The sequence below is a fragment of the Piliocolobus tephrosceles genome, chromosome 16, assembly GCF_002776525.5.
Source record: "Piliocolobus tephrosceles isolate RC106 chromosome 16, ASM277652v3, whole genome shotgun sequence".
Taxonomy (NCBI): Eukaryota; Metazoa; Chordata; class Mammalia; order Primates; family Cercopithecidae; genus Piliocolobus; species Piliocolobus tephrosceles.
In genome coordinates, this window is record NC_045449.1 from 53,805,091 (window position 1) to 53,832,718 (window position 27,628).

At 58.3% G+C, this 27,628-nt stretch overlaps 1 protein-coding gene across 6 annotated transcripts; it reads left to right on the forward strand.

The window, feature by feature from the left end:
• The first annotated feature begins 422 nt into the window (after nt 1-422).
• Nucleotides 423-27,606, forward strand: FMNL1 (formin like 1). 6 transcript variants are annotated; one of them, XM_026447626.2, is made up of 27 exons: nt 423-2,568; nt 10,932-11,015; nt 12,544-12,657; nt 13,375-13,448; nt 13,787-13,870; nt 14,210-14,338; nt 14,971-14,988; nt 16,329-16,437; nt 17,511-17,587; nt 17,772-17,865; nt 18,879-18,953; nt 19,284-19,394; nt 20,816-20,965; nt 21,450-21,551; nt 21,703-21,955; nt 22,180-22,467; nt 22,659-22,783; nt 23,446-23,648; nt 24,095-24,329; nt 24,480-24,548; nt 25,121-25,201; nt 25,281-25,410; nt 25,555-25,718; nt 25,934-26,035; nt 26,180-26,275; nt 26,512-26,632; nt 27,175-27,606. In XM_026447626.2, the coding sequence occupies exons 1-27, from the start codon at nt 2,440-2,442 to the stop codon at nt 27,276-27,278; spliced, it is 3,321 nt and encodes a 1,106-aa protein (XP_026303411.1). In that variant the 5' UTR covers nt 423-2,439; the 3' UTR covers nt 27,279-27,606. The 6 variants fall into 6 exon arrangements, 5 of the variants coding, with proteins under 5 accessions (XP_026303411.1, XP_026303407.1, XP_026303409.1 ...); XM_026447622.2 differs by lacking the exon at nt 27,175-27,606 and having other exon boundaries at nt 26,512-27,123; XM_026447624.2 differs by lacking the exon at nt 27,175-27,606 and having other exon boundaries at nt 12,544-12,627; nt 26,512-27,123.
• The last annotated feature ends 22 nt before the right edge of the window (nt 27,607-27,628 follow it).

Sequence of the window (27,628 nt, forward strand, 5' to 3'; positions counted from 1 at the left end):
AAAAAAGTCTTCCAGACTGGGCGGGGTGCCTCATGCCTGTAATCCCAGCACTTTGGGAGGCTGAGGCAGGTGGATCACTTGAGGTCAGGAGTTTGAGACCAGCTTGGTCAACATAGTTAAACCTCATCTCTACTAAAAGTACAAAAATGAGCTGAGTGTGGTAGCACGCGCCTGTGGTCCCAGCTACTGAGGAGGCTGAGGCAGGATAATTGCTTGAACCTGTGAGGTGGAGGTTGCAGTGAGCTGAGACTGAGCCACTGCACTCCAGCCTGGGAGACAGCAAGAGACTCCATCTTAAAAGAAAAAAAAAATCTTCCGCAATGGTTATCTTATAGAGAGAAGAAGAAGAAGAAGAAGAAGAAGAAGAAGAAGAAGAAGAAGAAGGAGAAGGAGAAGGAGAAGGAGAAAGAAGGAAGAAAGAAAGAGAAGAAGAGGAAGAGGTCCTAGCTAATCTCAAGGGCAAGGACCCAAGGGCAAGGTTCTGGTCTGTCTGGGAGGGAGAATACGGCAGTGTTCAGGGAATGGGTCATTTTCCCTGCATGCCCAAGGAGAATCCTGCTTTGACTCACCTTGGAGGTCCCTGGTCAGGCCACGAAACCAGTGATCACATCTCTCACCCATCTGGGGTGCTGGTGACCTTGGCAGAAGAAAGGCTTAAACCAGGTCAGCCTGGGGGAAGGGGCTGGCTCCTTCCAGGGTCTTCCTCCAGATTAGATGTTAACTTTCCATCTCTTGCTTAAAGTCTCAGTGGCTCTGAATGTGAGGGCAGAAGGAGGAGGATGCTGTCAGGGGAGCGGACACTAATGGCTCCTGACCTGGCCTAGAGATAATCCAGGGCTCCTTCAGCCAGCCCTCCCTCCTCAGTGCCCTGGAAGTGTAGGGAGGGGCCAGTTGGGGATCCCCACAAATTAAATGGGGAATGAGAGGAGCAACTGAAAGTCTCAAATTCAGGCTATAGATGGGACCCCAGCCCTCAGGTTGCTCCCCCATACTCTCCCATCCTACATGAGATGGGCAGTGGAGGCCAGGACAGCAACTCCAAGCCAGTGTAGGTTTTGGAGGTAGACAGCGAGGAGGCTTGCTTTTGTCCTTTGTTAGTTGAGTGCCCTTGGACAGCTCATTTACCTACTCTCGGCCTCAGTTTCTCCATCTCTAAAATAGGCTATCAATACCTACCTTCTCTGGCCATTGTCAGGATGAATGAAAGAGCTCTGGAAGTATTTCTGTAATTAGCAGACATCAGAGATTGTTATTCTCCAAGGTGAGAGGCCAGCCTAGATCCCTGGCGGTGACAGTGTCAAGATTCTTTTTCCCTCCTCTGCAGTGCCCGCTCCTTTTCCAGTCTTGCGGCTGGCTCTCATCCTCCTTTCCGCAACCCCCTAGTACTCCTTGGGACCACCTTGGCTGGCCCAGCTTCTTGCAACCTGCCCTATTCCATAGGTGCCCGCATTCTAAAACCTGTAGGGGTGCCCTGCACAGGCGCACGGTTGGTAGAGGTGGGACAGGTGGCGGGGGTCTCCACTGGCCTGCGTCCGCGCCCCCCACCCTGTTTAGGAGTTCCTGTTTGGAGATGGCTCCCCCTGGTCCTCATCTCGTCTCTGGGCTAAGCAGGGGAGGAGAGAAATAAAAGGTGGGGGGCCTGGAAGGGGGTTCCCACCTTCTCAGTCGGGGACCCGAGAGGGGGACGCAGCCCTGGCGCGCCAACGCTGCACCACCATGGGTCTCCGAGCCGTGCTCGCAGTCGTTGAGATCCTCGGTGCGGAGAAGATGTGCCCCTCCGATCCCCAGGCCGTGACCCCTTTCACCCAGACCCGGCCAATCCCTCGCCCCAGGCGAGCGGGAGAATGCGGTTCTAGGACCCGGAGGCGCAGCCGAGCGCGCCGCCGCCTCGGCCTCGCCTCGGTGGCCTCCCGCTCCGGCAGGTGAAGCGGCGCCGGCCGCCCCCTCTGCAGCAGGTGAAGCGGCTCGGCAGCCCCCTCCCCGCCCACCATGGCTGCGGGGGTCCCCAGGCCGGCGCCCGGCGCTCGCCCCCTCCCTCCAGCCCGCCCCCCTGGGGCTGGGTGCGCGGCGGCGGCGGCGAACTGCGGTTTGCGCGCACCGGGAGCGACAGCAGAAGTTCGAAAATCGCCGAGGGGGGAGCCAGCGCCGCAGCTTCCTGCCCCCGGCCCAGCCCTCTGGCCCCGGCGGCCTGCAGCCTGACTTCCTCCCCCAACCCTGCAGCTCGCCGCCCGGTCCCTCGGACGGGGCCGCCCCGATGGGACGCCGCGCCCCGGCTCCTGCGCGCCGCTGAGCCGAGCGCCCCTCGCCGCCGAGACCCCGCCGCCGCCACCGCCAGGCGCTGTCCCCTCGCCCCCGCCTGGGCCGGGAGCCTTGTCCCCGTCCCCCGGAAAGCTGGATTTCCGAGGCTGGAGGCGCCTGGCTGGCTGGGTGGGGACCACCATGGGCAACGCGGCCGGCAGCACCGAGCAGCCCGCGGGCCCCGCCGCGCCGCCCCCCAAGCAGCCCGCGCCTCCCAAGCAGCCGATGCCCGCGGCCGGAGAGCTGGAGGAGAGGTTCAACCGCGCCCTGGTGAGTGCGACCCGGAGGCGCGTCGGGCGCGGGCGGGGGGCGGCAGGGGCGCGGCAGGGGCTGGGCGCGCGTCCCCGCCCCCGGGGACTCAGGTGCCGCTTGGAGATCCCTGGTCCGGCAGCTGCCCCCTCCAGGGGGTGGGAGCGACAGGGGCCTTTTTTTCAGAGTGACTTAGCACTCTCCCCCCAAAACTTTCTTCAGTAATCGCCCGATCTCCCTCCTTAAGACACCTCCACCCCAGCTGGGTTTAAAGGTCTAAACAAGTATGTCCTGTGAGGAAGTTGGGAGCGGGGCACGCACAGGGGTCCCGAGTCGCCCCCTTCCCCACTGCACGCAGGCCCACCGCCCGGGCGCCGGTCTGGGGCATCTGCCTTTCTGTGTCTGGGGTCAAAGATGAAAGGGTTACAACCTCCCGGGAGCGGGAGACCTGCTGGAGGTGTTGGGTCCTGATTTGTTGGGCGCCTGGGCTGCGGGGAATCGGGTTGTCCGGTTGTCGGCTCATGGCCCGGAGCTATCTGTGTTTCTCCCCCGCCATATGTCAGAGCCAGGGTGCCTGTGGCTCTTATCTTGGGGCATCCCTTCCAAGCCACTGAAGGGAGTAAGATGAGTGAGGGTAGGGTCAGGACGGGTGGGTCGCCCAGGCGAGGGGTGGAGCAAAATCTGGAACCACTCCCCACCCTCGCCTACCTGGGGAATTGGAGAGGGGCGCTGGGGAATAGGCCTCTGGGGAGGGAACCGTCAGCTCAGGCCGAGCCTGGAAACAGCCAACATGTTCAGTGGGTTGGGGGCTCCAGAGCAGACTCAGGGGTCCCCAAGACCCTGCATGAGGCAGAAGTACCGAGGGGAAGAGCTGCTCACTCTCCCTCCCCCCACCCCTGCCCCCATGCCCTGGCCCTGGCTCCCTCCTCTAACTAATTGCCTGGTGGCCTGCCTGCTGTCAGCCTTCCCTTGCTGGACGCTGGGTGACAGGCAAATGAGGCTGTGCCTTCTCCCAGATGCATTTCCCAGTCTGTGCAGACAGCCCTGCAGGTCTGAGGGTGGGGGTTCAATGGAGGCACAGGCCGCAGAGGGTGCTGGCTCAGTTGGTAGCCCTCCATCTCCTTGACATCATTTCCCCTCTCCTGGCCAGTCATTAGGCTGTCTAGATCCTCAGCTTGGCCCCAAAGGGTCGCCTCCTAACAGTTTCTGAAAATGTTGGCTTCTCTCTCCTCCCAAGAGAAGGCTGGGGAGAGTTTGGAGGAGCTGTGGGGTGGCGAGGGATCCATCCTTGTGAAGACACCTTGCTTAATTAGAGGAGGGCAGGGACACTGAGGGACGCTTCACACCAGGAAGCTGGAGTGGCTGACTTCTCCATCCCTCCACCTGCCCTGCTCCCTGCTCCCCAAGCACAGTACTTCACAAAGCTGTGTGAGCAGATGGGGGAGGGGGGAGAATGAGGAGACACAGTCTCTGGGGGCCATCTGGGGAGCCTGTGTTGGTGGTGGGTCCTTGGACTCCTGCCAACCTGGTTGGAGGGACATGGGTCTGTCTTTCCCCCAAGTGTGTGTCTATGGACCTCTTGGGGTGAGGTCCTGACCCCAATCTTCTGTTTAGCACGCTGATGGGGAGGAGCCCTGTGAATAATTCAGACCAGGGGAAAATCCACAAGTCAAATGGTGAGGTTCTGATGTGTATGTAAGACTTGTTTGCCCTGCTTGGATTTGTGGCTGTAACTGATTGGCAGAGTCTGACACTAAATGCCACTGGGAGTCCCTGAGTACCAGGATGTGGAGGGGGGACACCCACAGGTGGGTCAGAGAGGGTGTGCTGGTGGAGAAAGTGGAGGTGACTAGCAGAAATTTAGGGTAGCAGCACCCACCAGGGCTTACTCCCTACCGGGTGCCCAGGAACCCCAGTGTGTTTATACCGTCTTCCTGAGGTGGCTCAGCCTGTCTTATATCTTGTGTGGGGAGGTTAAACCCAATCTAAGGACACTTGCTAAGACCCTGGTTCCTTTCATTCCCTACCAGCAGGGGCATGAGGCTTGCCCCAGGGTAACAGCCTTGACCTCTGCCTGAGGCTGCCCAGGGCTAAAGAGTTGGTTCAACCCTCAGGTCTGGCAGTGGGTATCTCAGAGTGGGTCACTATCTGAACCCCCACCCTAACCGCCATGGCCAGAGCTGAGCCCTGTCCTCAGTCGGTGTCTAAGAGGAGAAGAACCTTAGATTGCTGAGGGAATGGGCCCACCGCCATCAGTGGCCCCCAGTCTCGATGGGAGAAGCACAGTCCTGCTCTCAGGGATTTGGTCCAGCAGCCCCAGCTCTTCCTTCCCATTTTGTCCCTAGTGGGGTGTAGGATCCTGACACCCTAAACTCTCCTTCCTCTCCTGGCTGTGGGACCTCTCTTGTGGGTGAGGGATCCCCACTTACAGCCAGACAGGAGGTGCAGGGAGCCCCTCTCCCATGCAAGGGTGGGTGGTGGGGGGCTACCTTTCCAAGAAAGCTGTGAAAGAAAGGGGTGCCCCCTGCTTAAAATGGGGGTGGAGAGAAAGAGCAGGTTGAGCCAGGGTTTCCGGCTGCTGCCTTAGCAACAGCAGAGGAGCGATGGCTGCCCAGCCCCACAGGCCTGCTGCGATGGTGGGAACACCAGCCGGCGGGGCGCCAAGCTCTCGCCTCTCCCACGCCCATGCCCAAGGCTGGGTGTCTTCCAGCCCCTTCATGCCTTCCCCTGGGAGGCACGCAGGGTCAGGGACTGGGATGACAAGGCGACCTTTCCAGGCGTGCCAGAAGAGCCACGCTTCCACCTGGGCCTGGGACATCCCTGATCTGCAGGGCAGGGAGAATCCCATAACCTTGGGGCAGAGGGATCAAGGGAAGGTGTCAGGGGTGGTGTGCGTGAGGCCAAGAGCCATGCTGGCACAGTAGCAGTGGAGAGGCATTTGCCTGATGGGTGTTGAGCTTGTGCCCAGGGGCCTGGGTGCCTGGCCAGGCTGTGTGGGCAGGTCAGGATGGCCCCATGTTGGGTTTGGGCCTGGAGTCCTGCTTGCAGCTGGGGCCTTTCCCTTCTGGGGCTGGCAGTAAAGGGCAGGAGGGACTGCAACTAAGGCACTGCCCCCCGGCCACTCCCACCTCCGGGATGGGGCAGATGAAGTATGGGGATATGGAGCCATGGGGTCGCTCAGGCCTTATGCCTCCCATTTGCAGGGCAGAGGATGTCAGGGGGGCTGCGGCCATGTAGTCTGATGTTGGGCTCGTCAGAGGAGAGGGGTGACAATCCCAGCAGGCAGGGCTGGCACACATTAACCCTGGAAAGCCACGGATGTGGTGGGCATGATTCACAGTGACATCTGGGGCTGACAGGCAGAGAGCTGGGTGAGACGGGCAGGAGCAGGTGCTCTCGGGGCCATCTCTGCCTTTTTCCTGGGAACACGGAGCCCTGGAAGGTGGCTGGGGTGGCCTTTGAGGGGGCAAGGGTTACTTATGGGAAAGGCAGGGACGTTTCCTGAGCTTTGGGGTCGTGATGTTTGGGGGTTGAGATTCATTTTTGTCATTACCTGCATGACCATGGACAAGTTACTTAACCTCTTTGAGCTGTAGTTTTCCTCATCTGTAAAAAGAGAATAACAGTGGCGTCTGCTGGCCTCCTAGGATTGTCGAGAGGGTGAAACAGAGGGCTTCGCACAGTGTCTGGCACAGAGCAGATGCTCAGTAGCCGCCCTCCACTGTGAGGAAGGGGATAAAGCTGGAGCTGGTCTGGTCTTCTCTGTCTCAGGGCCCATTCAGCGGAGGGAGCCCAGACCCTGCCTCTCCCCTCCCTCCACCTCCACTACCAAGAGCACCCAAGGTTGCTGTGCATTCCCAGGAGTCCCAGATCCTTAGCTAGTGAGGGCCAGGCAACCTCCCCACCGTTATGCAGGTCACCAGCAGTGGGGCCCAGACCGAAAACTGCCTGGTGGCCGGAAACCGCCAGAGGGAGGGCCCACCTCTCCTGGAGGGTGGGGCAGCGGTGGTGCTAACGGTAGCAGTGTGCACATGGGAGGGGGAGGGGAGGCCTCCACTTCCCCCTGAGAGAGGGTGTGCTGGGGGGGGTTCCCCAGTGAGTAAGAGCTCGGTGTGGGCAACAACAGGAAGCGTGGGGCACTGGGTGGCAGGAAGTGGGGCTGGCTGTTCCTGGTTCCTCAGATGGGGGACGTGGGCCAGGCTGTCTGCAGAAGACCCCTGGGGGCCAGGACCCACATTTCCCATTCTCCGGGTGCTCCTTCTTTGGAGGAAGCTGGGTCTTCCTTGCTAGCTTGCCACTAAGGCCACCCTGGGCAAGCACCTTAACCTCCTCGAGCCTCAGTTTCCCATTTGTGAGATAGGGATTATGACAGTATCTATTTTGTAGGCTTGTTGAGGTTTAAATGAGTTTTGATGTAAAGCGCCTGGAACGGCACTTAGCACCGAATGTTTGGGGATTGAGAGATTAATTCTGAATTGAAGAAAAGTGTCTGGGGAACACTTGTTACTGTTACTATTGTCGGTGTTGTTTTTCTCCTACCAGCCCGGATGATAGAGGTAGTGGCTTCCACCCTGCTTGCCCTTGTCCCAGCTGTGGGGACCCTTGAACTCTGATGGGAGAAACTGTTAGCTCTTTGGGTCCTCAGCACCTGATCCTAGGGCTGGGTCTCCTCATAGCTCTCCTGTAAGCCTGGAATTGCTTATGAGAGCTCCAGAAAATCTATATGCCAAAGTTCAAAAAAGTGGGTAAAATCAGTTGTGTTTGGAGATGCGCTGAGAGCGCTGCAGCTAAGGCTGAGACCATATAGAGGTAGGCAGGGGGCAGGGAGATGGAGTGGGGGCTGGGGGACAGGCTCAGCTTCTGGGCCCATCGGGCTGAGGAACGCCTGTGGGGCTGGCCTGAGATGGGCCTGATGTCCAAGTTCAGGGGTACCCTAGGGCTTGAAGGGCTAGGCCATAGGGAGAGATGGGTGGGTGGACTGGGACATAGGCTCCACTCAAACTGAAAGTGAAACCCTGGGGTGTGGCTGCATCCAGATGTGGACGCAGCCCCTTCAGCCTCCTGGGACACTGTCTCAGAAGTCAGCACTGGTGTGGGGGAGGTGGGGGAAGGGCTCTCAGCAGAGTCTTTTGGGGGCTGGCCTTAGGTGAGCAGATGCTGGGGGTCCCCTCTCACACCCAGGGCAGGGAGGGAGGAGAATGGTCCCCACACATTCTAATAGAAAGATGTGGGGAATCAGTTCCTTTTCTCGGCCAACCCTAAAAGATGAATCCTGTCTCTTTCCTCATCTGACCCAGAGCACTAAAGGCAGCAGGGAAAGTAGGCTGAAGGCTAGTTAAGGTTTGGCCAAAGCCTTGGAGACAAGCCCGTGTTTCTGGATGTTTTCACAAACTTCTGCTCACTCTACCATCCCCCACCCCGGGGTCTTCCATGGACCCCTGCCCCTCCCCCACTCCTGCCTCTGTGAAGTGCTTCTTCATATTGTTAGACCACCGAGGAGCTTTGTTAAATCCAAACTCAGCTTCTCACTGAGTGTTCCAGGGGCTCCGTGAGTGTGAGGCTCCGGGGAGGGAGTGCGCCCATTTTATGGAGGAGGAAGCTGAGGTCCAAAGGGGCAAAGAAGCTGTCGGGCTAGCTGGGCCCAGAGCCTGGGTCTTTTGAAGCCAGCTCTGGGTCCTCCATGTGGCAGCTCATAGCTGTCCCTCCCCGCCCCCCTCAGGAGGCAGGTATCCTGCCCACCTGGACTGCCAGCCCCTCCCCTCCTACTTGAGCACTGTTAGCCAACTCTCTGTGTGTCCTCCAGCCCCCATCCCAGCTGCCTTGCTGAAGACCCTGGTCTGGGGGTCTGTTCCTGTTTTCAGGATGGCCTCACCCCACCCCGAGTGAGTGGCATCTGATGGCCCCTCTCCTACTCCCTGGAGTGCCCAGCTCCTCGGTGGGCACAGCCACAGCTGAGGAGCAGCTGCTAATTAGTGTTCGGCGCTATCAGAGCTATTTTTGATTTCTGAGGCTAAATTTAGCCCGTCTGGCAGGCTGGCATGTGGGCCTGGGGGCCTGAGAAGGCCCAGGTGGGGAAGGGGCATGGGCGCCCTGCCCTCCAGCACTGTTCAGACAGGTGCTCCAGGCCCCAGCAGAGGCTTCCCCTCCACAGTAACAACCGGGGGCTCTCCTGGGGGAGTGGACCCGGGTGGTGGCTCAGAGTCAGCTCCAGGCTCAAAGCCAGCCCAGCTCTCCTCTTACTGGCTTCATAACCTTGGGCAGGTCACTAAACTAATCTGTGCCTACACCTGTGAGATGGGAATGTTAACGGTGCCAGTGATGGCAGTGAGGGTGGAAGGCGGTTGTCGGCACGCAGGGCTCGGAGCAGTGCCTTGCACAGTAGGCATTCTGGCGGAGCTGGCCACCTGACTGTTGGGGATGTCATTATGACTAGTTACTGCCTCTAGAAGTGCTGCTGGGGCCATTCCAGAACCAAAAAGGTCCCTGGGTGGGTGAGGGCCTGGGAGGATTCCTGTCGGGAAGCGGCTCTCCCCTCTGTGACTCCGTGCTAGGCTCAGCTGTCCCCTCACTCCCTGGCCGCCGTCTCCGTCTTTTGTGCCGGCCACAGCTCCAGTTTCCCTGGCACTGCTGGCCCTGTCTCCCCTCTTTGTCCCTTTCTTCCACCTTGCTCCCACCTTGGCCCTGCCCCACCCTTTGTCCCTGTGGGGTGGGGGTGACAGAGAGAGATCATCAGCTAGATGGATCAGAGAGAGAGACAGACAGATGGACAGAGACAGAGAGACAGAGAATGACCCCATCTCCTTGGTACTCCTGGGCGGTCTTCCCCTGCCCCCGCCCAACCGCCCCGCCCCTGTGGTACCCGGAGCTGTCCTGGCCCTTGGAGGGCTGGGGGAGGGCGACCGATGAGACAGCGGTGGTTTCCTCAATCCAGGCTCACTTTCGCAATGGGGGAGAGGGATGACGTACTCCCACCCCCCCAGTCGCTGGGGGCGGGGGGCCTGGTGGAGGGGCAGTTTCACCTCTCCAGTGGGGCCTGGCCGGAAAGCTTAAGCAATGGAGGCTGAGCGCACCCAGCTTCCTGTTGTCTGGGCCTGACCCGAGACAGTGATTTTGGGGGTAAGGTCTGGCTGGATCCCCAGAACTAAGCCCGGCACCCTGGAGAGGAAGCTGGCTGGGGAGCCTCAGGTGGGTGTGGCTCCCTGAGTGCTCCAGCTGTGGCCTCTCCTCAGAGCCACATGACTGAGGGTGTGGAGCATGAACCACCATGGCTGGCAACAGGAGCCCCTCGGGGGCTCCCACATCCCTGATGGAGACCCTTATTCAACTCAGAGCTCCTTGAGGGCAGGAATTGTCTGTTTGGGCCAGACATATAAAAGGCTCTCAATAACCTGAGGTTTACTAAATTGAAGGGAACTGGCCTCATCTTTTGGGTCTGTCAGGGAGACAAGCCAAGTCTGGGGGTCCAGAAAGCCCCTGGTGCTATTGACACCTGGTTGATTCTGCAGCCCTGGGCTGGCTGTAACCTTCTCTGTGGTGGCAGAGGCACCACACCCTTGTCGTCTGTGGCCAGGGGAGGAGGAGGACCCAGGCGGAGCTCTGTTGACCTTTCTCAGATCCTGGGGGAGTCCCAGCTGGGCGGCCCACACCACAGACCCAGGGCATTGACTCTTCTCCCCAGTGCTGTGGCAGAGTGACCTTCCCCCCAAATCTCCCCACCCCTGAAGCTGTGATCTGGAACTCCCTGCCTGCTGACATGGCCGCCATCAGCTCCCCCAGCCCTCTCCCTCCTTTCTCAGCTTTCTCCCTGAGATGGGAGGGGGCTGGAGAGGGATGAGGAGAAGGCTGCTGTCCACCCTCCTTGCAGGAGGTTTTCTGGCATTCGTGAGGCACTGGTGCCCTAGGCCTGGTCTGTATACACGTGGGATCTGGTGGCACGTGGAGGTGGGACACTGGCCACTGGCCACACTTCGGCCTGACTGGTGATGGCTCCCGTTAGTTTCCCACCAGAATAGGGGAAGAGATGATGTCCCGACAGGGAAACTGGAGCCCAGAAGTGTCTCAGGTCCCCAGAGAGGTAGGCTGACAACCCACGCACCTGTCTCCACACCAGGCAGGCCAGGGAGGCGGTGTGGGGGGTGACACAGCGCAGGCAGACTCAAATTCAAATCCTGCTGTCCCTTCTAGCTCGTGTGCCCCAGGAAAGGTGCTCTGTCTTGGCCTTGGCTTTCTCATTGGATAACGCTACTTATCTCCTAGGGTCAGAGGATTCGGGGGGTGATGTACCTCCTGGGGAGCCAAGTGGGTTCCCCCAAATGCCCATTCTCCCCTCCCCCCTTGTTGGGGCCCCAGGCTCAGGGGTCTTACTTTGTCCTCCCTCTCCCCAGAACTGCATGAACTTGCCCCCGGACAAGGTCCAGCTGCTGAGCCAGTATGACAACGAGAAGAAGTGGGAGCTCATCTGTGATCAGGTAGGTGCCAGCACTGCCCAGCCACCCCCTCCCTCCCACTGTCAGCACTCAGCCCTGACCAGGCTGGGGCTATGGGGAGAGGGGCACCGCCATACTGCCCATAGGACCAAGACTCTGCTCAGTGGCCAATGTAGCACCTGGGGAGGGTGCTGGGGTCTGTAGGACTCCCGAATCCCCTTCTCTTGAACTCCCCAAAAGAACTTGTGAGTCATGAGCAGGGCTCGGTCAGCTTCAGAGGAGCTGGCAGGGCTGGTTCAGGGGCACTGGCCGGGGCAGCTGGGGCCTTGTCACTGTCACTGTCCTCCTTCTGAGCTTCCTGAGAAACCTCTCTGGACTGAGGAAGGAAGGGGGCAACCCTGGGGTTGGACATCTTCACCTGACCCCATGGGAGGGAGGGGGAAGGGGCGGGAATTCCTGCCCTTTTACCTTGGGTCCAGAGGAGCTGCCGTCCACCAGCAACTCCCCAAGGCCAGCCACTTTGGACCCCTGCTTTGGTGCTCCGTCCAGGCGCCTGGGCTCACGGGTCACTCAGCTGCCCCCACCCCTCCAGCTTCAAGGGCTGTGGTCAGCCATGGGCAGACCCTCTCCCAGCGCCAGGCTGGGTGGGGCTCGGCCACTGCAGGGATTCTGTGAAGGAGGGAGCTGCAGAGGCTGGGGCTGGGGAGTTGGGAGCTGAGAGCCTCCCCTGGGAGCCAAGGCTGGGCCTTCGCCTGCTGCTAATGAAGCAGATGGCCTGAGCTGGCTGGGCAGCAGTCCAGGGGTAAGGGCTGGGCAGTGGGAAGAGGGTGGGGAGCTGCCCCTGGAGGCTCTGGGGCTGTGGTAGGGGTCCCCTCGGAGCAGCTCGGCCTGGCATCTCAAAGGTTGGGGGCTCAAAAGGCTGGAAGAAGTGAAAGTCTGAGGGGTGGCTTGGCGAAGCTGAGGGGTTTGGGTTGGAAGGGTGGGGACCCCTCTGGGGAGGGGGTCTTTGCCATGGTCCCTGCCTCTTTGTGTCAGTGGCCGCTGGAGCCTGCAGTGGGGTGGGGGAGTTAGGAACTGCATCACTGAGCACAGGAGAGGAGCACACAGGTTCCTGCCAACGCAGGACTAACGCCTGCATAGTCCACCCCAAAGCTGTGTCAGGGCTGTGGCCTGGGAGTCCATACGGGAAGGGCAGACTAGGCCTAGGCTGGGGGTCTTTAAAGTGACCTGATGCTAGCTGGGCGTGGTGGTGCACACCTGTAGTCCCAGCTATCTGGGAGGCTGAGGTAGGAGGATTGCTTGAGCCGGGGAGTAGGAGGCTGCAGTGAACTATGGTGGTGCCACAGCACTCCAGCCTGGACCACAGGGCGAGAAAAGAGAAAGATAACATAAAAGCAAAGAAAGTGGCTTGGTGGACTGTTTGAGTTTATACCGTTGGTATTACAGAGGCGTCTTAAGAAAGCCTGGGACCTCAGATCAGAGCTGAGAATGGAACATTGGGACGAGAACTGGTCATTTGCCCTGGGGTAGCTCTGGTTGGTTTTCTGTACACCCCATTCCATCTCCCCAGGAGCGGTTTCAGGTCAAGAACCCCCCCGCAGCCTACATCCAGAAACTGAAGAGCTATGTGGATACTGGGGGGGTCAGCCGAAAGGTAGCAGCTGATTGGATGTCCAACCTGGGGGTACATGTCTCCCCTCTTTACTCTGTCCCTCTCCCCCACCTTTTCCAAGCTCTGGACAGCTGGAGTAACTGTGTGTACAGACTTTTCTATGTGCATGTGTGGGTGCATGTATGAGTATGTGTGTGTGTGTTCGTGTGTGTCTGTGTATTTATAGGCGACTAAGAGTGCCCTGGGCGTGCCCTTTAGACATTCCCCTGTGCATCCTGTGTGTGCTTACATGGACACATTTTGTGTACTTATACTGTGTGTATACACATGTGCAGCCCATATGTCCATACGTAGGTGTGTGTGTATACTCTGTGTACTTTGTCCACTTATGGATGTGTGTGTGTGTGTGCACCCTTGAGTCCGTATACAGGAGAGAGAGAGAGAATGTGTGTGCCCATGTATGGATGTGTGGATATCCTATGTCTGTATTTAGAGTGCATGTATAGGGATGTTCATGTGCTGTGTGTGTGCACACACACCCTGCCTCTTTGAGTGTGTGCATGTATTGGGGTGTGTGCACCCTGTGTGTCTGTGTATGGGGGAGCACACGCAGCCTGTGAGTTCTTACTCTGCTAGGCAGGTGTGTGGAGGTGGTGGGGGAGGCCGAGCATGAAAGGCCACTTGTGCCAGTCGGAGGAGGGTGGGCGCTGCTGCCTGCTGCCTCAGGACTTGGTGGGCCTGAAGGAGGCTGGGCTCCACCCACCAGCCTTCCCTGTTCTCGGTCCCCAGTTTAAGAGGCGAGTTCAGGAGTCCACGCAGGTGCTACGGGAGCTGGAGACCTCCCTGAGGACAAACCACATTGGGTGAGTGAGGGCTCAGATCTTCGTCTCTGGGACTAGGAAGGCTCTGCTTCGAAGCTGCCCCTTCCTACTCCCCCTGCCCCCCACACAGGGCTGTGCTTGGGGACCACCTCCTGGGGGTGTCCAGGACAGCTTCCCCTCCCCCTCCTGCCCATGATCTGACTGGCACCTTGAGGCATGGCTGGGCTGTGGGACCCACCTAAGTCTCCCAGAATCCTCTGGTATCATTGGGTCTTTGGGGATTGAAAGGGAACGCCAGGGGCCCTTGCTGTCCCTGTTCTGTGCCCATCTGGGGCAGGACCTCCTTCCTTGCTGGAGCTCAGGGAGCCCTGTGCCCACAGGTGGGTGCAAGAGTTCCTCAACGAAGAGAACCGCGGCCTGGACGTGCTCCTCGAGTACCTGGCCTTTGCCCAGTGCTCTGTCACGTAAGCCTCCTGCCCCCAGGCCTCATGCCACTCCTCAGAGCTTTGACCCCCGTCTCCCTGCGTCTCACCCACTCCCCTGGCCAGTTCCAAGCTGGGCAGCCCGAGTCTACCCTAGAACCCTGCATTTGGCCTTGAGCGATGCTCCTTCCAGAAGCCTGTCCCCGACAGGGAGGGGTGGCCTCTCTTCCACCACTATGTTCAGCACAGTGCCAAGAACACAGCCTCCTCCTCCTGCTCCTTAGTCTCACCTGCAGGTCTGTCTCTCCTTGCGTTTCTTCTGCCCCCTCTTAAGTGGTCCTTGCAGTGTTGGCCTCCAGCCCCATTGCATCCTGTCCCCAGGTATGACATGGAGAGCACAGACAATGGGGCTTCCAACTCAGAGAAAAACAAGCCCCTGGAGCAGTCGGTGGAAGACCTCAGCAAGGCCCCGTCCTCCTCTGTGCCCAAAAGCCGCCACCTGACCATCAAGTATGTGGGCCACAAGGTGGGGTCGTGGGAGAACAGAGAATTCAGCCCCCACACTGCTGCATCTAGCCAGCCCACCCAGGGCCCTTGGGGTTGGTGAGAGGGGTAGCCAAGCATTAGGGGTCAGAGTAAGGGACTCATACAGAGTTTGGGACACCAGTATGTTAAGAAGCCATCAGGGGTGGGGCTGGGTGCCGTGGCTCAGGCCTATAATCCCAGCGCTTTCGGAGGCTGAGGTGGGCAGATCATTTGAGGACAGGAGTTTGAGACCAGCCTGGCTAACATGATGAAACCCCATCTCTACTCAAATACAAAAATTAGCCGGGTGTGGTGGCGCACGCCTGTAATCCCAGCTACTCAGGAGGCTGAGGTGGGAGAATCGCTGAAGCCCAGGGGATGGAGGACGCAGTGAGCCGAGATCGCGTCACTGCACTCCAGCCTGGGTGACACAGTGAGACCCTGTCTTAAAAAAAAAAAAAAAAAAAAAAAGGAAAGGAAAAGAAAAACGAAGCCATCAGGGGTGGGCACCTAGAAGTTGGAGTCTGGATGGGTCTGGGATAAGAAGGGAGTTTCTGGGTTGGTGGGACCCCTCTTGTATGCATCTAATCCCCTGTTTTCTCCCATGCGGCCTCCAGGTGTCCCCCTTCTCCCCGGTACGTAGCCACCTAGGGGCAGGTGCATGCCTGGCTGACTCCCTCCCAGGGTGGTGGCAGGGTAGGATGAGGTATTCAACTGATGTCCCTGGGTTCAGTACTGTGGCTGGGTCCCTCCATCCTAACACGAGCATCTTGCTGGGAGGTAGGAAGCAGGCAGTAGATTGACCCTAGAGCATCTTGTGGATCCCCAGCTTCCTACTTTGGGTCTAGGGGATTGATTGCATATTAAGCCTCAAACTTTCACAATATGTTATTTGTCCATTCATGCAATTATGCATTCAACAAACATTTATTTTTTAGCACTTTGTATGTATGAGGTGTGTGGCAGGTGCCCAGGAGACAGGTTACTCTGCCCTCAGGGACCCACAGTCTAAGTGGGGGACAATTTAGTGTGACAGGCTGTCATGGAAGTATGCCTGGGAGCTCTGAGAAGGGAGGTGGCCACCACTTGGGGCATCAGGAAGGCTTCCCAGAAAAGGTGACACTGGCACTATGTCTCACAGACAGATACAGGCTTTATAGGCAGCCATGGGAACAGGGAAGGGCGTTCCAGGCAGAAGGAACAGCATGAACAAAAACTCTGACATATTAGCACAATGACGGGAAAGGGTGATGTGGCAGGAGGGGGTGAAGGCGGGGCCTCCCACTGTTAGTGGGAATGTGATAGAATCGTCAGGGAGACTGATATGTGGAAGTCCGGGTCGGCAGTTCTGCAACAATGAAAACATCACACATTTGTTGGCGAAGAATAAGGGAGTACAGTCATATAGCACTTACTATGTGCCAGGCACTGTTCTAAGCCCATTTCATAGTCCCAACAACTCTGACAGGAAGCTACTATTATTAGCATTCCTATTCTAGAAGCGAGGAAAGTGAGGGACAGGGAGATTAAGTGACTCGTCTAGTAAATGGTGAGCTGGGATGCTCCTGAACCCTGGCGGCGTGAATTCAGATCCGCCTCTCACATTGGAAGATGAGCCCAAGTCGCCGTGAGCGCCACCTTGTGGTGATCCTTCCCATGTTTCTTCCTTCTGTAGGCTCTTGCCCTACCAAGCCCCTGGGAAGCGTCTTTGCTTCCCGTGTCCCCCATCCTCCAAGCACGCCAGACCCCAGGTCTAGCTTCCGTGTCCCTGCTCCTCCAAGCATGCCAGACCCCAAGGTCTAAGGGCTCAGGAAGCCTGCCTCCCCTCAGCCAGCCTCTTTGGTTGGGTAGATGGGATGTGGTGCCGTCGGGTTCCATATGTACCTCCTCTTACCCCAGAGGCCATCTGAATGGTGGGGGAACAGGAAGCTGGGGCTCACTCTGACCCCTGCTGCCTCCTCCACACCCCGCCCAGGCTGACGCCCGCCCACAGCAGGAAGGCCCTGCGGAATTCCCGCATCGTTAGCCAGAAGGATGATGTCCACGTCTGCATTATGTGCCTGCGTGCCATCATGAACTACCAGGTCAGCCGGGGGTTGTGGGACTGGGGGACTAGGGAGCCCAGCCTGTCCTCACTGGGGGCTACACAAGCTGCTGAGGCTCTGGGATCCACTGTCCCTTTACCCTGTGCTGTGCTGGGGAACTTGCACATCTGGGCTGTTGGCCCGGACTTTTAAGGCTGATGGGTCTTGAGGGGAAGCCCATGTTTTTGCTGCCTCTGTCAGGTTCTCTGAGTACCCCTGCCCATGGCTGGGACACGGAGGAGCCTCACATAGGGACAGGGCACACCTACCAAGAAGGGCTGGACAGAGGGCCGGGGGAGAACAGTCTCAGGTCGATTCATTTGGAGGCCCGATGGGTGAAGCCGGGCCCTCTTTTACTTAGCCAGCCTTTAAGACAGCTTCACGGTGTTCAAAGTGCCTGATGCTGGCTTTTGGAAACACAAAGGTATTTTAAAAAGAGGCCAGGTGCAGTGGCTCATGTCTGTAATCCCAGCACTTTGGGAGGCCGAAGTGGGAGGATTGCTTGAACCCAGGAATTCGAGATCAGCCTGGGCAACATACCGAAATCCCATCTCTATGAAAATAAAAAAATAAAAAATAAATAAAGAGAGGCCAGATGTGGTGGCTCATGTCTGTAATCCCAGCACTTCGGGAGGCCGAGGCGGGCAGATCACCTGAGGTCAGGAGTTTGAGAACAGCCTGGCCAATATGGCGAAACCCCGTCTCTACTGAAAAAAATATTAAAAAAATTAGCTGGGGGTGGTGGCAGGTGCCTGTAATCCCAGCTACACGGGAAGCTGAGGCAGGAGAATCACTTAAACCTGGGAGGCAGAGGTTGTGGTGAGCTGAGATGGCACCACTGCACTCCAGCCTGGGTGACAGAGGGAAACTCCATCTTGACAAAAAAAAAAAGAGAGAGAGAGAGAAACAAGGCCAGGTTTTGGTGGCCACAGAAGAAGTTGCAGTTGGATATGAAGAACTTCCTAAACTCGAGGGGCGGTTAAAGATCAGCGTGGCATGGCGCTGACTCTGCTGGGGTGCCTGAAGTCCTGGGGGGCCCTTCCTGGAGACACTGACTTCTCCTCTCTCCCCAGTCTGGCTTCAGCCTTGTCATGAACCACCCAGCCTGTGTCAATGAGATTGCTCTGAGCCTCAACAACAAGAACCCCAGGTGAGGTCCAGGCCCCAAACCTTTCCCATATCTAGAATCTTCTCCTACTCAGCCCCTTGCTTACTCTGTCCTCCAGGCAGAAGCTCATTTCGCACCTGCTAGGCTCCTCCTAGCCAGGCCTGTGCCCACCCTTGCTGCGGGTCCTGCCTGCTCTCAAGGGACAACCTGCCCCTTCTCTCTCCAGAACCAAGGCTCTGGTGCTGGAGCTGCTGGCGGCCGTGTGCTTGGTACGGGGAGGACATGACATCATCCTTTCAGCCTTTGACAACTTCAAGGAGGTACCAGAGTCCCTCACCCAAACATGCACTTCCCCCTATGGTGTTGCTTGGAGTCTTGTTGTTGGCAGCTGTGGCCTTTGGTGGAGGCAGCTGGGGACATTGGGTGGGCATTTGGGGAACGCCAAAAAGTTGAAGTTGAGCCACATCACTGGCTTAACAATCTGGGATGGGGAAGTTCTGAATGGAAGGTGCAGGATCAGGTAAAGGCACCACCTGGGTGGGGGTAGGGACAACTACAGGGACCTGCTGAACCTCTGACTCAGCCTTGCCAGATCCAAACTAGCCTTGGTTCATACCTCCAGGAGTTGTGGACTCTGGCTAACAGGCGTGCAAGAAGTAGATGTGTGGGGATGCATAAGATGCATAAGATATCTTCATTCATTCATTCCTTTAATGAATATTTATTGAGTGACTAGTATGTGTCAGGAACAGGGCACCTGGGGCACATCAGTGAACAAAGGAAACCAGACAGGAAAGGACAGAAACGATATAATAAACGAGCAAATTACATAGTATGTTAGGAAATGATAAATGCTGTGAGAAAAAAGCCAGCAATGTTGCAGAGGGATGGGGACAACATACCGAAACCCCATCTCTATGAAAATAAAAAAATAAAAAATAAATAAAGAGAGGCCAGGTGTGGTGGCTCATGGCTGTAATCCCAGCACCCTGGTTGCAGGGTGGTCAGGGAAGGCCTCACTGAGAAGTGAGATTTGAGCAAAGCTGTGAAGGAAGCAAGGTAATTGGTGTGGAAATGAGGGCTCTCCAGGGAGTTGGAACAGTAAGTGGAAAGGCCCTGGGGTGGGAATGTACCAGGATGCCAGTGTGGCTGGAGTGGAAAAAGTGAGGGGGAGTGGGAGATTGAGAAGGAGTGGAGGTTTTGAGCAGAAGAGTGATGTGGCTCAACCTCGAATTAACTGGAAAGGAGCCTGTTGAAGCACAGGTGTGGCAGCCAGAAGGTGGCTTAGGACGTGTGTCACTGGGCCTCAGTGAGAGCCATTCCCTTTACCCAGGTGTGTGGGGAGCAGCACCGCTTTGAAAAGCTGATGGAATATTTCCGGAATGAGGACAGCAACATTGACTTCATGGTGAGCTCAGGAGCCCAGCAGCCTGAGGCCTGGGCCAGGCCCTCTTGGGTGCAGGGAGCAGGTAGGGTCCTGGGTGCTGGGCAATGGGCTCTGCCCCAGCAAAGCATAAAGACTGAGTGGTCAGTAGGGGAAGGGTGGATGTTGGCAGGGGGCTGGGAGTTAGTGGAGTGAGTTAGTTCACATGGAGGTGAAATGTTGGGCAGGCCAAGGCTGGGAGTTAGTGGAGTGAGAACTAGGGAGAAGGAGCGAGGATTGGGTTAAGTGGAGGTGGAAGGCACTGAGCAACGCCACCTAGAGGATCACAGATCTGCCCATGTCCCTGGCTCCCAGGTGGCCTGCATGCAGTTCATCAACATTGTGGTACACTCGGTGGAGAACATGAACTTCCGTGTCTTCCTGCAATATGAGTTCACCCACTTGGGCCTGGACCTGTACTTGGAGGTAAGCCCTGTACTGCCCCCCAGACTTAACTGCCTGCCCACTGCAGAGTATGGCTGAGTGGTTAGCGGCATGGGTGCTGGGGTCAGGCAGACCTGGGTTTAAATCCTGGCCCTGCCATTTCCTGCCGTGTGACCTTGGATAGGTCTCTTCCTCTTTCTGAGTGTCAGTTTTGCCATCTGTCAAACAGGAGAATCATAGAAGATAATCTTGACTCTAAATGCATAGGCCAGTGCCTGGCACATGCCAGGCCCCCAGTCTATGGAATTATTTTTGCAGGCACCAGAATAGGTCAAGGTGGCCCAGGGTCTGGCTCTGGGAGCACCAGCCTCAGACAGGTGCTCTGACTCCAGCTCATAACGGGGAACCCAGAGATACAGGGTGGAAGCAGGAGTTGGCTCACGCCGGATGGGCCCAGGATATGGAGGAGTTGCTTGCCCTGGGGAAGGTGGGCAGAGCAGCTTGGTGCTTCCTGGCCCAGCCTGAGCAGAGAAGCTGCAGCTCCTTCTCTGCTTCTTTTAGGAGGTTTCCTGGAGGAGCGGGGCTTTCGGGGTTGGATTTTTGAAAGCCAGGATTAAGAAAAAGTAGAGAGCAGACTGGCGGGGGGTCTATCTGTACAATGGAATATTATTCAGCCACAAGAAGGAATGAAGTATTGACACATGCTACAACATGGGTGAGCCTTGCAAACATGCTAGGTGAAAGAAGCCAGACACAAAAGGTCACACACTCTATGATTGCTGCTGCTTTTTTTTTTTTTTTTTTTTTGAGACGGAGTCTTGCTCTGTCGCCCAGGCTAGAGTGCAGTGACACGATCTTGGCTCACTGCAATCTCCACCTCCCGGGTTCAAGTGATTTTTCAGTCTCCCGAGTAGCTGGGATTACAGGCGCCTGCCACCATACCCGGTTAATTTTTGTATTTTTGGTAGAGGCGGGGTTTCACCATGTTGGCCAAGTTGGTCTTGAACTCCTGACCTTAGGTGATCTGCCTGCCTCAGACTCCCACAGTGCTGGGATTACAGGTGTGAGCCACCTCGCCCGGCTTTCTATGATTGCTTTATATGAAATGTCCAGAATGGGTAAATCCATAAAGATGGAAAGTAGATTAGTGGTTGCCAGGGACTGGGGGAGGAGAGAATGGCAAGTTACTGCTGACGCCTATGGCGTTTCTTTTTGGGCTGATGACAATGTTCTGGAGTTAGATAATGGTGATGGTTGCACAACCTTGTGGCTATACTAAGAATGACTGAATTGTATACTTTAAAATGGATTTTATGATATGTGAATTATATCTTAAAAAATAAAGAAAAAGTAGGCTAGGGCTCAGGCCCCTTCCTCTGGGTGGCAGTGGTGGTGGGGGGTTTGGAAAGACTCCCTCCACACGCATACCAGGCCTCACCCTGCTCCTTCCATCTGGGGGACAGAGGCTTCGGCTTACCGAGAGTGACAAGCTGCAGGTGCAGATCCAGGCGTACCTGGACAATGTTTTTGATGTGGGGGCGCTACTGGAGGACACAGAGACCAAGAATGCTGTGCTGGAGCACATGGAGGAACTGCAGGAGCAGGTGGCACTGGTGAGAGTGGGTCCTGACCCCAGCCTGGCACATCATAGGCCCACAGGGCACACGCAGGCATGGGCACTGGGCAGCAGTGTTCTAGTTGTGCATTGGACGTGCTGCCTGCCTGGCCCCAGAGCCTGGCCTGAATCCAAAGCCTGAATCTGTTGGGTGTCTTTCTCAATGAGTGTGGGTGAGTGCCCTCACTGATAGGCCCCTCCTCTACCCAGGCTCAGACCCCAGATGAACTGAACTGAGTGCCTGGGGCCCCTCCCAGCTCAGTCTCCTCCTCTCCCTCCACCTCCCGCATCACTGGTACCTTGGTTTCCTCTCCTTATTTGCTTGGGTTCGAGTGCCAGGCTCGGCCCACCCTTGGCACCTGGGCTGAGCGGATCTGGGAGCCTCCCCCAGTCTTCCAGGCAGGCATGCCTGATGCCGCCCCCTCACCGGCGGTGCCAGTGCCGGGCTGCGGGTCGGGGCTCACCATGTGCCGGTGCTACAGCTGACAGAGCGGCTTCGGGACGCGGAGAACGAATCCATGGCCAAGATTGCAGAACTGGAAAAACAGCTAAGCCAGGCGCGCAAGGAGTTGGAGACCCTGCGGGTGAGGCTGGGGCGGGTGGTGGGCCGGGTACCCAAGAACAGGCCAGCTGCGGCTTCTAGGCTTGACACCTCCCTCCACCCCGGGAAGAGGATGGGGATTTGGTGCCAAGGAGCCTGCTGGTGGGCACTGACCCCTCCCGTGGGGTTCGCAGGAGCGCTTCAGCGAATCGACCGCCATGGGCGCCTCCAGGCGTCCCCCCGAGCCTGAGAAAGCGCCTCCCGCTGCCCCGACGCGGCCCTCGGCCCTGGAGCTGAAGGTGGAAGAGCTGGAGGAGAAGGGGTTAATCCGTATCCTGCGGGGGCCGGGGGATGCTGTCTCCATCGAGATCCTCCCCGTCGCTGTGGCAACTCCGAGCGGCGGTGATGCTCCGACTCCGGGGGTGCCGACCGGCTCCCCCAGCCCAGGTGCGCAGGAGCTTCAGGCTGGCGGGCATGCGGGGCACGGTCTGGAGGGGAGCCCAGGGGCATCTGTGGCGGGCAGAGTTGGGCGAGGGAGGTTTGGATTGTGGGCTCGGCTCAGGTAGGAGCGCATGCGTAGAGCGGGGAGGCGCGGAGGAGCCCACCCAAGCCAAGGAGCTGACTCGCGCCTTCCCCCCCCGCCCCGCCCCGCCCCGCCCTCGCTGGCTCAGATCTCGCACCTGCAGCGGAGCCGGCTCCCGGAGCAGCGCCGCCGCCGCCGCCCCCACTGCCCGGCCTCCCCTCCCCGCAGGAAGCCCCGCCCTCGGCGCCCCCACAGGCCCCGCCTCTCCCTGGCAGTCCGGAGCCCCCGCCGGCGCCGCCGCTGCCTGGAGACCTTCCGCCCCCACCCCCGCCACCGCCACCACCTCCGGGCACTGACGGGCCGGTGCCTCCGCCGCCGCCGCCTCCGGGAGGTCCTCCTGATGCTTTAGGAAGACGCGACTCAGAATTGGGCCCAGGTAAGTGGAGTGGACCACCTTGGGCCCGGGACTTGGGGGAGATGGAGGGAGGGACCTGGGCCTCAGTGTCCTCCAGAGGCTTCTGCCTAGGGGCCTCCTACTGCCTCCTGGCTGCCCCATCAGCCCTCCCTGGGCCCAGGTTCCCTCCAGTACCCCCAGTGCTCACCACTCCTCCCAAACCCCCGTCCCAGGAGTGAAGGCCAAGAAGCCCATCCAGACCAAGTTCCGAATGCCACTGTTGAACTGGGTGGCACTGAAACCCAGCCAGATCACCGGCACTGTCTTCACAGAGCTCAATGATGAGAAGGTGCTGCAGGTGAGGGGCCCTGCCTGGCTCCGCGTATGGGCACTGGAGTCAGAGGGGGAGTTGCCTGGATCAGGCTGGGCACTGGGGGTAGTCATTTTCTCCAAGTCATTTCACAGGTGAGCAGGGGGAGGCCCAGGGATGGGCATTAAGCCAGGCTGGACCAGTGCCTCTAACAGGCAGAATCCTGCCTTCCCAAACGCCTTCCCCTCCATCCCTGCAGAGGGGTGCATGCCCCCATCCCACTCCTTCTGCCTCCAGGCCTCTTTCCTCCCACTTTCCCACAGGCAGCCAAGGCTTCAGCCCTCTTGATTCCACTTCCAGTTTTCCAAAAGGATGTGTTCTTTTGCCTGTAGGCCATTGTTGCCATTGTTCCATTCTGTTCCCTCTGCCTGGAATGTCCTTTCCTTTCTCCTTTTTACCACTGGCCAGTTCAGCTCTTCCTTTAGCTGTCCTGGCCCCAAGTCTGGGTCCCCCGGGTTAGGCGGCCCTCCTCCTCCAGGCTCCCTGTGCTTCCCCTGTGCCTCCCATCAGGGCCTGTGGTCAGGCTGGGTTACTGGTTCTTCGCTGGTGGCCTGATCAGGGCCAGATGGGTGGCTCCAGCACTGTACTCAGCCAGGAGAGTGCCAGACCCTGGCCCCACCCAGCCCCACCTCCTCACCCTGTACCCTCAGGAGCTGGACATGAGTGACTTTGAGGAACAGTTCAAGACCAAGTCCCAAGGCCCCAGCCTGGACCTCAGCACTCTCAAGAGTAAGGCAGCCCAGAAGGCCCCCAGCAAGGCAACACTCATTGAGGCCAACCGGGCCAAGAACTTGGCCATCACCTTGCGGAAGGGCAACCTGGGGGCCGAGCGCATCTGCCAGGCCATTGAGGCGTGAGTGTCCCTGGCCTGGACTTGTGGGCAGTCCGGCCCCTCTGCTAGGCTGGGGTTGTCAGGCAGATCCTAGTAAAAGAGCCTCAGTGGTGAGCTCTTTCATCAAGCTCCATACCAACCCTGGTCCAGTAACCTTGTCCCCATTTTAAGGTGGAGAAAACTGAGTCCATGGCTAAATTAGGATGTCCCACTTCCTCCCTGCCTGTTTGCCTAGCTGTGAGCACCCAGGCTGTGGGATTTACAGCTGGGCGTCTTCCACTGATGTATGATGGGGACCCCAGCTCTCCAGTTCCCAGTTTCTCTGGATTCCTACCTCTTGCTCTCTGAAGCTGTTGGCAAATAGAAAATCCTGAAATTCATTTATTCAATCAAGGCAGGGGTAGCCCTGCTCCCAGGGACTGGTGGGTATGGATGATGCCCACTCTCCCCTCTCCTCCCTCCCACAGGTACGACCTTCAGGCTCTGGGCCTGGACTTCCTGGAGCTGCTGATGCGCTTCCTGCCCACAGAGTATGAGCGCAGCCTCATCGCCCGCTTTGAGCGGGAGCAGCGGCCGATGGAGGAGCTGTCGGAGGAGGACCGCTTCATGCTACACTTCAGCCGCATCCCGCGCCTGCCAGAGCGCATGACCACACTCACCTTCCTGGGCAACTTCCCAGACACGGCCCAGCTGCTCATGCCGGTGTGGGCGGAGCGGGCAGGGCGGTGTGGCTTGGGTGGGGATGGGCAGAAGGCACCTCCCAGCCTGGGCTGCAGCAGGGAATCTGGGAGTACTTGAGTCTCCAGATGGAGGAGACCCCAGCTTATCTTACCTCCCCCATCCCACCCCTAGCAACTGAATGCCATCATTGCAGCCTCAATGTCCATCAAGTCCTCTGACAAACTCCGCCAGATCCTGGAGGTGAGGGGCCAGGAGGTGGGGCCCACCCTTGCCTGTTCCGGATAGTGTGAGAGGGAGACCCAGGCCCTGGCCACCTGCAATGCAACAAAGATAATGTTCCCACTTCTCATGTACATGCTGAGAAGGACAGATCTAAGGGGGGTGGTGAATGGGAAGGGGTACAGCAGCTGTGTCTGTAGCAGCTCACCTGGGACCCCGCCGGAGGGCTCAGTCTCCTGTAGCGTTGCTCTGTGAGCAATGTCACCTGCTCAGTGGAGGGCCCAGGAACCAGTAGAAATGGCTGGTGGAAAGGCAGTGACCACACAGTCTCGGAGGGGATGCTGGCAACAAGTTTTGGGTTGGACAAGCAGAGGACAAAATTGGGTGTGCCCATGGTGTTAACTGTGCACATGTGTGAGACCTGTGTGTACACATGTACATGTGCTGTGAATCTGAGGGGCCTGTGCAGGAGTACATTAGGGGCTGAGTGTGTGGGGCCTGCTCCTTGCCACCTCTTCTCCTCCTTGTGCAATATATTTAAGCAGTGTCCTCAGCCCTGGCATTCTGCTGAGCCTTTCCCCTGCCTCTCCCAGATCGTCCTGGCCTTCGGCAACTACATGAACAGTAGCAAGCGTGGGGCAGCTTATGGCTTCAGGCTCCAGAGCCTGGATGCGGTAAGGAGGGGACCCTGGCTTAGGGGCTGGGGCTGGGGACTGGCTGGTGGCCTGTGACTTACAACAGGTCCTTGCGCAGCTGTTGGAGATGAAGTCGACTGACCGCAAGCAGACGCTGCTGCACTACCTGGTGAAGGTCATTGCTGAGAAGTACCCGCAACTCACAGGCTTCCACAGCGACCTGCACTTCCTGGACAAGGCAGGCTCAGGTAGGGGGTACACAGGTCCTTGGGTGTGGGGAGGGGCCGTGGGCTGGGGTAGGTTGGGAGAAAGCTAGGTGGCCATAGGATATAACTGGTGGGAGGACTACCTCTCCGATTCACTGACCTGATACTGCCCCATCCCTGGCCCAGTGTCCCTGGACAGTGTCCTGGCAGACGTGCGCTCCCTGCAGCGAGGCCTGGAGTTGACACAGAGGGAGTTTGTGCGACAGGATGACTGTGTGGTGCTCAAGGAGTTCCTGAGGGCCAACTCACCCACCATGGACAAGCTGCTGGCAGACAGCAAGACGGCTCAGGTGTGCCAGGGCTGGCCTCACCTGGAGGTGGCGGATGTAGGAGCACTAGGTAGCCCAGCCTGGAGGGGTGTGGCTGTAGCTGGGATCCCTTGGGGGGATGCAGCAGGAACGAGGGGCCACCCTGCCTGGGAGAAGCTGAGATCAGGTGGCCAGTGTCCTGAGGGGCACAGGCTGTGAGAGGTCTAAGCTGGGGGGCTGACAGGCTGTGCCCGCAGGAGGCCTTTGAGTCCGTGGTGGAATACTTCGGAGAGAACCCCAAGACCACATCCCCAGGCCTGTTCTTCTCCCTCTTTAGCCGCTTCGTTAAGGCCTACAAGGTATTTGGGACTGGGGCAGGCTGGGAACCCTGTAGGGCACTGAAGCCTTTCCACTGGGCAGCGGAGGGGTGGGACTGCTTCTGTTTAGGGGGTGGGTAGGGCAGTAGGGAGGGCCACCCTCATGGAGACTGCCTTGGCCCGCAGAAAGCTGAGCAAGAGGTGGAACAGTGGAAAAAAGAAGCCGCTGCCCAGGAGGCAGGCGTTGATACCCTGGGCAAAGGGGAGCCCCCAGCACACAAGGTAGGCAGCTGCTCCTGGGCTTGGTACTGGGCTGCAGGGATGCATGGCATCTCATCACCTTCTGGTGTCACCCCCACACCCTCACTGTTACAGAGAGACCCTGCCCCAGGAGCCTGGGATGGGAAAGGGTTCTTTCTGCTCAAGCCAGCTGTCCTTGCTGTGGGGGACCAGGCAGATATTCCAGGGTTTTGGTGGTGGGGAGGCCTCCTGGAGCTGGAGCTATAAATTCCCCCTAGTCACCGCCAAAGGCCCGGCGGCCACAGATGGATCTAATCTCTGAGCTGAAACGGAAGCAGCAGAAGGAGCCACTCATTTATGAGAGCGACCGTGACGGGGCCATTGAAGACATCATCACAGGTAAGGGCTTGGGCAGGCCTTGGTCTTATTCTCAGTCTGTCCTTCTATGCTGTCTTCTGACCCAATCCCCTACCCTCTGGGGGACTGGCTGCCACACTGCTTCTTGCTACCTTTTCTGTTTTTCTTTCCTTTTTCCTTTCTCTACTCTCCTTCACCCGCCCCACCCCCACTCAGTGATCAAGACGGTGCCCTTCACGGCCCGTACCGGCAAGCGGACATCCCGGCTCCTCTGTGAGGCCAGCCTGGGAGAAGAGATGCCCCTCTAGCCCCTCAGGTACCCAGATGACCTGGCCTCCGATCCCACGCTGCCCACAGCCCCCGGGACCCTTGGGGGAACTGAGGCATGCTGCCTTCTCCTGGGCCAGTGGATGGCTGGGATGTGATTTGGCCGTGGGGGGGGGAGGCGGGTCTGGCATACATAAACGGTACCCTTGCCATGTGCACGCAATCTGAGTCCTTAGGAGGCTATGTTGTGCCCTGGAGCCATGCTCCCAGCTCTGGGCAGACTCCTGAAGGGTAAATGTGTCTCCTTCGGCTGCCAGATCTGCGGAACCAGCCCTACATCCGTGCAGACACAGGCCGCCGCAGTGCCCGCCGGCGTCCCCCAGGCCCCCCACTGCAGGTCACCTCCGACCTCTCGCTGTAGCCGCTATTTCTGCAGGTGGATTCTTCTGCAAGGGTGTGGGGCCGTGGACAGGCTGAGGCTCAAGGAAGGTGGTCCTCAGCTCGGCTGGCCGGGCAGCCCCTCCTCCGCTGTGGCCCGCCTCAAACGGGCTGGTGCATCCTCCTCTTGCCACAGAGGGCAAATGCTGCTTGCAGCACCCACCCCAAAGCCCCCTCCAAATAGCCATACTTAGCCTCAGCAGGAGCCTGGCCTGTAACTTATAAAGTGCACCTCGTCCCCGCAAGCCCCAGCCCCGAGGACCGTCCATGGACCTTATTTTTATACGAGATTAATAAAGATGTTTGCAAAAGATACGCGTCGGCTCAGTGCCC